Genomic DNA, 12773 nt, shown 5'->3' with positions numbered 1-12773 from the left:
TGAATACTATTTTTGATAATAGTGAAAAGTGAAAGAAATCATTCTAAACTTTTAATCATTTTTTATTGAATATAAAAGTTTTGGTGGGTTTTTTTTGTCTGAGACCAGTTGAGAAGTATGTTTTTACATTTTCTTACTAGATATGTGCATGTTTATAGGTCACACAAATAAAAGTTTCATTCTTTGCAGCACTCTGAATTTATATAATTATTAAAATACTCATCTTCTAAAAACTTTAGAAGCATTTTGATTTTCCTAAGGCATTAAACCAACTTAAAATGGTAAAAATGAGATGAGCAATAAAATAGATGGTTGCTGAAACCACAATAAAACACTATTTAAAAAATTCTGTGTATTCCTTGAGCTGCAAAGCCATTCCACAGCAGACTTTAATGTTATCTCGTCATCATTCATCTTCACTCCATAGGCTATGGATCGAAGTTGTAATCGTATGTCTTCGCACACAGAGACGTCAAGTTTCTTACAAACATTAACGGGACGCTTACCAACTAAAAAGGTAGATTCATATGAAGACAATCCATATAGGGGGAAAATAATTCCAGCAATTAAATAGATATGAGATTTATTTACCTAATCAGTATGAGATATTGCAGAATTTCCATTGCATTTTAAAACACATTTGAGCAAGCTCTGCTTGTCTGATGCCTTTTGGGGCCTGCCTTTCCAGTGTAGGCTATTTTACATTATTTTAATGTGTATCTTTGGGACTGGCTGCTTTTGGACTTTAGTGCATTGAAATTTGATCATTCAATTTTAGTGCCCAAAAATGTACTAAATTCTGTTTCTGTAACTGCTTCTGTTTTGTGTTTTAAATCTCCAGGAAATGGAAGATGAGTTAGAAAAATTATCACTCTTAGTAAGATATGTTGATTTGCTTCCCTTATGCACAGTTTTGTTAGTCTTTTTTCTTATTAATATACACTACTTTGCAAATGCTTTGTATGCATATCCATTGCAAGGCAGGCATTTCTGTCATTTTTATAAAACGACTTTCAATACCTGAAAACTTGAAAATTAATGTGTTATGTCAAAGTTTAAAATTTTAAAGGTATTTTCTAAATTGTACCAGCAAAGTTCACGAATGTATTTGCATATGTTGAAATACGTATGTAAGGCACAAACAAGATTTTATTTGTAACTTTGAGTTTTTGGTCTAATTTCTGTTTGCAGGTACAATTTAGGAGGCTATTTCCCACCTGTTTTTTAAAAATTACATTTTGCTACAAGATAACATGTAATTTTTCCAGCTATTCAACATGCCACTATCTTACATGTATAAATAGCCGTTTCGTTAATGGGTGTCCTCACTGCATCATTGAATGGTTCACATGCCTTATTTTGCTTATTCTCATTATATCTTCATTTGCAGTTGCATTATTATTTGGTTTGTGTTATTAACAGACTTGACTTTGATAATAACTTTGGATTTACTTCTGGATAGCTTTTTCATGAGGAGCTGGCTTTGCAGTGGGTTGTTTGCAGTGGCAGCGTTCGGGAATCAGCTTTGCAACAGGCCTGGTTCTTTTTTGAGTTAATGGTGAGCAAAATAAACACTTTTTTAAAAAAATATTGTTTTCCTTAGTGAACACTTTTGTGTTAGCTCATCATACTAGAAATCTTTTTCTGTTGTCTTACAGTTTTACATGTTCTTCCAAGGCAAAATTACATATATTATATCCCTAAATAAACATTGTGAACACTCAGCACAATTTAGTTGGAATGATAAAGTTCATTTTATTTTTTTTAGGGATGGTTGCAGAAGCTAGCTACTTTTTTAAAGCACCTGTGATACATTCTTATTATGAATATGCTGCTGTATAATAGCAATATTTTAGATTTCATACCGAACATAGATAGATACTGCTTTTATTGTTAGAAAGCTCTTAGGGAAATGCTAGTTAAAGCCAATTAAAAAAAACGTTTTTGCTTCATTCAATAAATGATATTAAAAACAAAGGAATCAGTAACTTAATATTTATGCACACACGTCATTGTTTATTGCTTTTGTGTATATATGTGTTATCAGGTGTATACAGTGTGGTAGCACTCTCTCCATGGGCTAAATATTACCAAGGCACAGAGAGATTAAGTAACTTTAAGTATACACTGCTTGTAGATAGCAGAACTGTGTTTCAAACACAGACATTCTGGCGCTAGGGGTCTTTCTCTTCAGCCTCTAGAAAGCTGAAATCATTGAAACTTTTTCTTCCGGAAAAGAAGTATGTAAAAATAAATAAGAAACAAAGGAAATCACAGCAAAAACAGAAAGGTAGAAAAGAAACAAAAGGAGCTTCTAGAGTACATCATAGGGTCATTCTCAGCATTGAATGTTACCTATATTGAGGATAGAAAGCCATTTCTTCTAGGGATTTACTAACCAAATAAGTGAAAAGGGACCATCCATAAATGATAGGTAACTCATTTTTTCCCTAGAAAATAAACACCAAATTTGTAATTCATGTACTTTTAATATAAGTTCAAAATTATAATTTGATTTATTTTTTTGATAGTTGTAAATGTATGTTCACATTTCTTAAATATAAACTAGTCAAAAGGTTTAGACTTGAATCTGCTATTTACTAAATGTAGAACTTCGCCTTCAATTTCCCTGCATATTTCTTACCATTATCACATGGGGATAAGAATCTATACCCAAAAACATTTTAACAACTTAAATCACTTTGTTAATTTTTACCTAATATTTTATATAGGTAAAATATTTAGTCATTCATATTTAATGTACATCCACCATTTGATACTAGGTGCTAGATACCGGAGGCACTACAGTGAAGTCCAGGTTTCTAATCTCTCAAAGCTCACAGGGATAAGAAATGGCAAAATTATTGAGTCTTGGGAAGATTTAATTTAAAACAATTTCAAAGAGTGTTATTTTTTTTTTTCTTTGCATACACACACTTTTTTTCCTATTCACAGCCAGGGTAATTTTATGAAGATGATCCTGTGATTGGATTGCATTTTTTTTATATTTCTTTAGAATATACAAAATATTATAGTGAACTTCTCAAAATATTTGAGGAGCTAAAAGTCTTTCAGCTATGTAATAAATCACATGGTATATTGAAAAAAATAGCCCTACTCTGCAGCGGTTCTCAACCTGTGGGTCGCGACCCCTTTGGCTGCCGAACGACCCTTTCACAGGGGTCACCTAAGACCATCTTGTATATCAGATATTTACATTATGATTCATAACAGTGACAACATTACAGTTATGAAGTAGCAACGAAAATAATTTTATGGTTGGGTCACAACATGAGGAACTATATTTAAAGGGCCAGAATGTTGAGAACCACTGGTTTAGAGTCTCTAACTATTAATTGCATCTGTAAGAAATTAAACTAATGGCTTATTTATTTTTTTCAGGTGAAGAGCATGGTGCACCATTTATACTTTAATGATAAACTAAATGCAGCAAGGAAATCTCGTTTTCCAGAGCGTTTTATGGATGATATTACTGCTCTTGTCAGTACAATTGCTAGTGATATAGTTTCACGATTTCAGAAGGTAATGATGAGTTGTTGTTTTTTAATCTTTTTCAAGCTCACATTAAACTCTCATACTTTTATCTGTTTTTGCTTTTTATTCCGTTTCTCAGGACGTAGAAATGGTTGAAAGACTCAACACAAGTCTTGCATTCTTTCTCAATGATCTGTTGTCTGTTATGGACAGAGGATTTGTCTTTAGCCTTATAAAGAACTTCTATAAACAGGTAATTCATAATTAGTAATAATTAGTAGTCAAATAACCTAAATACAGTATTTGCTCTTTGTACAGCCATAGCTAAGAGACCTTCATATACATGCATATACTGATATTTTTTTAAATAGCATAGTTTTATTAGTAAGGCAAAAGTAAGTTATATTTGTTAATCAGGATGCAAGACTGTGGCAAGCTGATATCAGTAAAACTGGCTTTTCCTTGGGTTACACTGGCCCATTCTGGAGCACACCACCAGGTCAGTAGTCTAACTGTAAAGCAGCCCCGAGATTCCATTCAAGAATAATGTTTATAGTAAATGAAGAACTAACTGCACCTTTTGTGTCTTCAGTGATATTTAAAGTAGCTGCATTTTGCTATGTATTCCCCCTAACACAGCTTTGGACATTGTAGAGTTTAGAATGGCAAACATGTTTACCCAAGTCCCAAATTTCATTTATTTTGCTCTTACTAAACTAAAAGCATTCTGGAACTTTTCCACAAACAGCTGGTTTTGTTTTTAAATTTTTATCAACTTATTAATGAAACCTGACTTTTGGGAAACATTAGTATTGGACCTGATAGGCACTTTTGCTAGTAAGTTAGTAACTCATCCTAGAGTTCCCTTTTAAAGAAGCTTTAAACATATATAGACCTCTGGGTCCCATCTCAGCATTCTTGAGGAGTTTGAATCCTGATGGTGGGCATAGGGAGTGAAGGACGCAGTGCTTGTGAAGCACTTCCCAGCTGGTTCACAGATTAGATTTGGGGAACTACTGGTTAAGAATGCTACTTGGCAGTGAAATATTTAGACTTTTGAAGATCTCTTCTATTGGATGCCTTTACTGTATGTTTCTTTTATTAGAGAAGTTAAAACTATGTGTGGACACTGACCCACTTATAATTATTTGCTATAGTATGCATTATTTTTACTCTGTCCCCAAAATTTCATGTACTGTTGCTTCTAAAACCTATTCCTGTCTTTATTCTTCAAGTATTAACCTCCTACATTTGCTGAACATTGAACTAGATCCTAGGGTTGCTAAAGTTATTAAGTCCATTCATATATGTCCTCAAGTAGTTTATGGTATAGCTGGGGAAATAGACATATATCATTATAAATATAGGCTAACACAAGGTACTGTAAAAAGAATGGATACTTTCTTTTATGAAGTTAACTTGGTGGTGTACTTTTTCCTCATAAAGTATATCTTTGAAAAGCAGAATATTAATGCTGTATTGGAAATACAAGAATGTGGCTTTGACCTAGCCAGTTTGGCTCAGTGGATAGAGTGTCGGCCTGCGAACTGAAGGGTCCCAGGTTCGATTCCGGTCAAGGGCACATGCCCGGGTTGCAGGCTCTGTTCCCATTCAGGGGCGTGCAGGAGGCAGCCAATCAATGATTCTCTCTCATTGACATTTCGATCTCTCTCTCCCTCTGTGAAATCAATAAAAATATATTTTTTAAAAAAATGTGGCTTTTAGCCTAGTCAGTGGAATTCTACAGTAAATCCGTAGTTCAAAATTTTGCATTTTAACAGTAATTCTAGAGAAAGCTGATACCATTACTTAAATCACAAAAACCAAAGCTGCCCACTGAGTACTATTCTTTAATTCTTTAATCTGTCATTCTGGTGTTTGTATTAGAGAACTGATATACTCGATTGGTTTTCTCTTATTTATGCATTGCTTACAAGGTGTCTTCAAAGCTTTACTCATTACCAATTCCAAGTGTCCTGGTGTCCTTGAGGTTGGATTTTCTACGAATCATCTGCAGCCATGAGCACTATGTTACATTAAACTTACCCTGTAGCCTGCTTACTCCACCTGCATCACCATCACCTTCTGTTTCTTCTGCAACATCTCAGGTATGCAAAGTGTAAGAAAGAAGTATCCTTAACGTCCACATTTGTGAAGAAGCATTTTAAACACTGGGGGAAAATTATAGGTAACGCTATTGAATAAAAGCTGTATAATAGATTCTGTATTAAGTGCTTCATAAGTATTAATCATTTAATTCTCAGAGCAACTCTAGGAGGTAAATTCTATTACTATCCCTATTTTACAGATGAAAAAACTGAAACACAGTAAGGGCAATAACTTACTCAAGGTCACACAGTTAAATGGCACAGCTATACTTTGAACCAAGTCACATGTTGACATTTTAAATTTATTTTTCAATTACAGTTGACATATAATATTATATTAGTTTCAGGCATACAACATAGTGATTAGATATTTATATACCTTATGAATCCATCACCCCTGTTAGTCTGGTACCCATCTGACACCGTACATAGTTAATTACAATATTATTATATTCCTTATGCTGTACTTTGCATGTTGGGTTTATTTTAGACCCTAAGCTGTTAACCACTGTATTCTACTCCTCTTACAGATTGTGCATATGTGAGTGAATTCATCCACATAAACTCACTTATTTAGATGTTTTCATAAATTGGGTTTTTTTGAAGCAAACAGACTGAGTTTGGGGTATAAGATGTTTGTTAGAGATTAATACTAGTGAAAGGAATGGGGATGAAGCATAATTTAGCAGAGAAAGAAATCAAACTGTTACAGAATTATCTCCCAAAATTCAGGTTTGTGTACCCAGTCCACTAGTAGGCCCAAATAGTGAGACACCAGTGCTCAGAGACAGAAAGATTTATTTGATTGGGAGAATGGGAGAGCAAGCTCTCTCAAATCCATCTCTCTCAAAAAGCAAAAGTAGGCAGTTTTTATGTAAGTAGGGAATGGGGTTAGTTCCAGGAACTGAGAGAGAAGACCATGTTTATTTAGTCACAGATAACACTTTTTCGTATCAGACCACTTGGAATCAGCAGCTGATCGCAGCTACCCTGAAGATATTCTTTTCTTCTACAAAACAAACTCATAGATTCTTCTCGAGACCCTGAAGTTATCTCCTCCTGCTCGACAAAGAAACAGTACATCAGCACCACAAAATTATATAGTGAGGACAAGTGGTGCAGCATTGAAGGACCAAGATTCTGCAAAATATCTCATAATTGTGTCAGTGATACTATCTTTAAAAGGCAGAAAGTTGACGTGATTCTCGCCACTAGGCTATCATTGGTTTGGGATTGAACTAGCTATATTTTTCAATTATCTCAAGCTAAGTATACTTTTAGACATTTCTCCTGGAACTTCATGTACAGTCAGAATATGACTCACATACTTTCTTAATCTTTGAGTAGAAGCTACCTGACAACCAAAGGAAATAAAACATTTAGTTAAAGCTTATACCTATAGCCCTAGCCAGTTTGACTCAGTAGATAGAGTGTCGGCCTTCGGACCAAAGGGTCCTGGATTCGATTCTGGTCAAGGGCACATTCATTGGTTCAGGCTCCTCCCTGATCCGGGCCCTGGTCAGGGCTCGTGCAGGAGGCAACCAATCGATGTGTTTCTCTTACATCGATGTTTCTCACTTTCTTTTCCTCTCTCTCCCACTCTCCCTAAAAATTAATGGAAAAATATCCTTGGGTGAGGATTAATAAAAAATAAAAAGCTTATACCTGTATCCTAATTTAGTTGTAGCTGCCAAAAATACTAGGGGTATTAAAATCACAAAGGCTCTGTCATAAAACTGCAGTGCAAGCCTGACAGAGCCCTGCTACCTCTCTTGTATCCAGAAAACCCAAAGGAAACTAGATGGATGTTTATAGGCACTTGACTTCAACAGCTAGTAGTTTCTCTAAAAATGGAAAAGGGCTATCATAGCAATTATTATGTATCCTGTCATACAAATTGAGATTAAGGGATTTTGTGGTTTTAGTATCAAAGATGCCTAGATTTTTCCCTCCTAGTGAAACATCCTTTCTGCTGGATAATTCCTGAGGCAAACTGCTTCCTTAAGCTCTTAATGTCTGAAGTCAAAGTCGATTTTAACTCTTCTTAATTTTATTTTTGAGATATTTAATTCCTTAATGTAATTCTGTAGGCTTGATCAGTGTCAGATGCGTGATAAAAGAAAAAATTAAACTTCACTTAGAAAGATTGGAAAACATCAGAGAGAACCCACAACTTTTCACTTTACTTCTGCAAAACATTGTATTTCCACACACTCTTTTACCTGGCTAGGACACACTTCTTCCTGTAATGGAAGAAGTTTTGCTTTCTTTGCCCAACTTCTTCCAAAGATGTAGCTACACAGATACAAATAAAGCACAGGTGCAGTTCTAAAATCTTTCATGAAACACACTTGTTTACCCCTAACTCCCTGCTGAACATCACATTCAGCAAAGAAATTCACAGAATTTCTTTCATTATCTTGTTCCCCACCTTGTCATCTAACTACAGTGCATAATTTTCAGATTCTAATATATGACAGAGACATCACTTTTTCGGGGGTGGGGCAGAGGAATTTTATATAGTTATTAGGAAAATGATTTCTGCATGGAGAAAGCTGAAATCTATTGTTCTTCTAAGAAACCTCACAAAAATGATCTTGAATTATGGATTAGGGGATGAAGTTGAGGACCTTCTTGCTTTGGACTATATCTTACGGGTTGCTATTTTGCAGTATTAAAAACTTTTTTAAAACTCAGTAAGTGCACCATAAAATTATAGTGATTTTTTTAGAGATAGTATTTTGTCTGAGAAACAGTTTTGCCCATATTTGAAATTTCCCTGGAAACCAATAGCCTTGACTATGAACATTTCCCGCACACTCAGCAAAGAGTACATAATACAGTTTGTTCGTATGGGAAATAACACAATAATTAATAAATAATAATTCAAGAATAAACTGTTTCGCATGTTCACAACTCTAAATCTACTTTTGCCCCACCCTGTATATTATTTGGACTTAGTTGCTTTTTTTTTCCATTCAGAGTATCATATTAAAACATTATCTTACTCATATGTTGAATCTAATGAACAAAATAAACTGGTGAACAAAATAGATCTAGAAATATAAAAGCATGCAACAGACTGACAAATTTCAGAGGGAAGGTGGGATTGGAGGGTAGAGGGAGTGATTAACCGGGGAACTTATATGCATATATGCATAGCCCATGAATATAGACAATAGAGTGGTGAAGGCCTGGGAAGGGAGGGTGCAGGGTGGAGGGGGTCAATGGGGAAAACAAACAAAGGGGACATCTGTAATACTTTCAACAATAAAGATAAAACAAACCAGAAAAAGGAATAAAGAAAAAAAACAGATTGGAGCGGGGGACAACAAATGGAAACTTTTAGTTTGAGAACAAAGAAATTGAAAGTATAGTTCATCATAGTTTCCTATACCAAAAGTAAGAATAGTTACTTTCTCCAATCTATGTATATAAAAGCCAAGCGACCAGAACGACCGGTAGCTATGACATGCACTGAGGCCCCAACCACCTGCAGCCCCTCCCCGCCGCCAGCCAACCGTTTGTGACCCCTTCCCCCCACCACCCCGGACCCCACCTGTGCACAAATTCGTGCACCGGGCCTCTAGTGTTAATAATAATGATCTGTCATAAACCCTAGGCAATAAATTACTCTAGGCAAAGTTTATCTCACTTTCAGATAATGTTCACATTCTATTTATTGTAATGTGTGTCTGGGATTTTTTTTGTTGCACAGCTATAATAGTTTGTTCTACCTCACTCCAAAACAGAGTTCTGGATTTTCCACCAATGTACAGGACCAGAAGATTGCAAATATGTTTGAATTGTCTGTGCCTTTCCGCCAACAGCATTATTTGGCAGGACTTGTATTAACAGAGCTGGCTGTCATTTTAGACCCCGAGGCTGAAGGGTGAGTAGACCAATTTTTGCCTTGTAGAATATCAGCTTGATTTTGAATGATAGGACAGAAGTATCTCCCTTAAACTTCCTAAGAATCAAAAGATTAATCTTTCCCACTCTTCTACTTGAAAGGAATGCTTTTCTTTTTATTCCATCAGCTTGCTAAGTAATCAAGAGTAATTCCTTGAGTGGCAATAATATGTTCTATATTGATCACAGATTTGCTTTCTAGAAACTCTCATTATAGGAAGAAAGTTAAGACTGAAACAGTACACTATGATTGAATGCTAATTTTGTAGTACATAGTTGTGTAGAAGAGTAACATCTTTATTATAGCATTTGTAACATTGAATTATTACTTTGCTGTCTGTTCCTCTCTTACTAAAACAAGCTGTTTAAGAACAGAGACAATGTCTTAGATCCAACATGTCGAATAGGATATTGCAGGTCCTGCATAAGTGTGTATTTAGTTGCTGAGTGTGATTGAGTTTAGATAGGTTGAAGTCTGGAATTGGGAGCTGTTGAGAGATAAGGAATAGACAATCAGGTTTGGGAATCATTATTGGTGATACAGGAAATAGAGAGGGGGCACATAAAAAGCAAATGACGAGAAGAGGAGGAACTATTTGGAGAAAATACTGAGAAAAGAACATATAAGATGACAGTGTCAGGTAGAAATCTAGAGAATGAAATCTGACATATGTTCATTAGATGTGGTTTGTGACAGTATTTAAAAAGATACTTTCTGAATAAAAATCTGGAAGGGAGAAGAATCTCCAGCTAGATTTCATAGGCAGCTATATAAAATGGCAGATAAGATCAAGGGCTCTGGCTACTTCGTAAGACTACTTCATTTCAGATCCCAGCTTTTAAATCTGTATGATCTTAAGAGATAAAAGTTGATATTTATTGGCGGTCTCCCTCCCAGGAGCATACCCATCCCTTTCCCTTCCTTCCTCTCTCTCTCCCCCTCTCCTTCTCCCTCCCCCAGGCACAATAGCTTCCTCACTCCCAAGCTCCAAGGGCCCTTTCTTTACCTCTGTTAACTCGTTCCTACTAGTAAGCCCATTTCTTCTAGGAATTAATTCTACCTCTGTAATTTACCCAATAAACGCTCTCTTGCAAAATTTTTTTTAAAGTTACTATTTACTGAGGAAGGCAATATACAAGGCACTGTATTAGGCATTTTGCATAAATTATAAAACTTAATTTCAAACCACCTTAGGTAGGTTATTACCCTCATTCATAGATAAGGAAACAGAAGTTAAGTGTCTTCAAAAAATCATTTAGCTATTAAATGATGAAGCTAGTAAGTACCATATCATGAATGTTCAAATACTGTTAGTTACAAACAAAGGAAGTAAATAGTAGGAAGTAAGTGGAAATACTTGGTATAGACTTAAAACATTCAGGAAGTTTATTACTGGGGACATCATGTAATAGTTTATTACTAAGTGAAATACTGTATAAGTTAGAGGAAACTAATTTCAAGTGAACATATATTTTCCAGGTAGGAAAGAAAAATAAAGGGTAGGCTATTGAAGAAAGATGGGGTTTATTGAATATATGGGGAAATTACTTTCTGAGAGAAGATACAGCTTTTTCTGAAACAAAGGAAAGATGATCCTATAGCTGTATAGATGGAGATGTGTTAAAAGATGTGACCAGCCTGGCCAGTGTGGTTCAGTGGTTGAGCATCAAACCATGAACCAAGAGGTCACGGTTCGATTCCTGGTCAGGCACATGCCCAGGTTGTAAGCTTGATTCCCGGTAGGAGACATGCAGGAGGCAGCCGTTGAATGATTCTCTCTCATCATTGATGTTTCTATTCCCCCTCCCTTTTCCTTCCTCCCTCTGAAATCAATAAAAACATATTTTTTTAAAAAAATGTTTCGACCAGAGCAAATTTGGAATGGCTTTCTTTCCTAAAGGAAAGAAGTTGAAGGTAAGGTCTTTTACTGATACTGACGGTGTAAGGCTTAAGGGGAGATCATGTAAACTGAAACTGGCAGCAGGTCCAGCATTCAGGGCCAGTTGAAGTTGTGTGAATTTTCAGTTGGAATGGTTTGCATAGTCAAAGCACCTTCGATTTAAGAAGAAAGGCAAAAGTGTGAAGATGAGAGAGACCCTCGCTAGTTTATTAGCTCAGTTGAAACGCAGGTGACTGGGAATCTAGAAAAGTTGTAAGGGCCCATATGAGGTGTATGAGCAAGGAAGTTCCATTTAAATAGATGTCAAAGGCAACCCTAGCCTGTGAACTACATAATCCATTTCAGTGGTTCTCAACCTTCTGGCCCTTTAAATACAGTTCCTCATGTTGTGACCCAATCATAAAATTATTTTCGTTGCTACTTCATAACTGTAATGTTGCTTCTGTTATGAATCGTAATGTAAATATCTGATATACAGGATGGTCTTAGGCAACCCCTGTGAAAGGGTTGTTCTACCGCCAAAGGGTACGCAACCCACAGGTTGAGAACCGCCGCATTAGGTAGAGGATTTTTCTTCTGGAAAAAAGAAATAAAAGTTTACTTATGGTAAATGTTAAAAGATTTCATTTGATGAAATAAAAGTTACAGCTACTTAAAACGTAGCTGTAACTTTTTTTTTTTTTGCTTTAAAATATAACCATACTGCTCTTATCTTATTTAACATTAAAATGCACTAACAAGGAGATAATGTAAAAATATTCAGGTTTACTCTTAAGTGAATTTATATAACATTTCTTCTTCCTCAATTTTTATTTATACAGAAAGACATTTATTGACTTTAAAATAGAAGTGTTTTTATAGGAATAGATGCAAATATGTGGCAAAGTTAAGAAGTTGAACAAGATTGATTTAGTACCATTGCTTACTGTTTGCTTTAAAGGTATTAACTAATATCTGTGACCTTACTGCTTCTTCTCCATCTTCTTTTTAAATAGACTGTTTGGATTGCATAAGAAAGTCATCAATATGGTACACAATTTACTATCCAGTCATGACTCAGACCCACGGTACTCTGACCCCCAGATAAAGGCTCGGGTGGCCATGTTATATCTACCTCTGATTGGCATTATCATGGAAACTGTTCCTCAGCTGTATGATTTTACAGGTACTTAGTGTATGTAAGACAGATTTTAATGGCAAATCACAATATACAATAAAAGTGTTAGAAAGTTTCTCAAGAATAAAGTTCTTATTTTAGGAAAAGAAATATAAGGAAATGTACATTAACATAAGTAAACTGTAAATAATTATATTACTGAAAATTTTTTGACTTTGTGAGAGAATCCACTGCAAGGTT

At 35.2% G+C, this 12773-nt stretch overlaps 1 protein-coding gene across 14 annotated transcripts in view; it reads left to right on the top strand.

Moving 5' to 3' along the window:
- DOCK7 (dedicator of cytokinesis 7) overlaps nucleotides 1–12773 on the top strand; it is a 180929-nt gene that overhangs the window by 114471 nt on the left and 53685 nt on the right. For 7 of the 14 annotated variants that reach the window (XM_070405267.1, XM_070405266.1, XM_070405265.1 and 4 more), the window contains 7 exons: nucleotides 428–517; nucleotides 1463–1558; nucleotides 3403–3543; nucleotides 3635–3748; nucleotides 5433–5603; nucleotides 9356–9495; nucleotides 12412–12581. In XM_070405267.1, the coding sequence (XP_070261368.1) occupies nucleotides 428–517; nucleotides 1463–1558; nucleotides 3403–3543; nucleotides 3635–3748; nucleotides 5433–5603; nucleotides 9356–9495; nucleotides 12412–12581 (922 nt within the window). Of the gene's footprint in view, nucleotides 1–427; nucleotides 518–841; nucleotides 878–1462; nucleotides 1559–3402; nucleotides 3544–3634; nucleotides 3749–5432; nucleotides 5604–9355; nucleotides 9496–12411; nucleotides 12582–12773 lie in introns of all 14 variants that reach the window. The other 7 variants (XM_070405262.1, XM_070405258.1, XM_070405257.1 and 4 more) reach the window with 2 other exon arrangements.

Source organism: Myotis yumanensis, unplaced genomic scaffold (assembly GCF_028538775.1).
Source record: "Myotis yumanensis isolate MYYU_CA2020_CCGP unplaced genomic scaffold, mMyoYum1.0.hap1 SCAF_2, whole genome shotgun sequence".
NCBI lineage: Eukaryota > Metazoa > Chordata > Mammalia > Chiroptera > Vespertilionidae > Myotis > Myotis yumanensis.
Note: the sequence above shows the minus strand (reverse complement) of the source record. Positions and strands in the feature narration are given on the sequence as shown.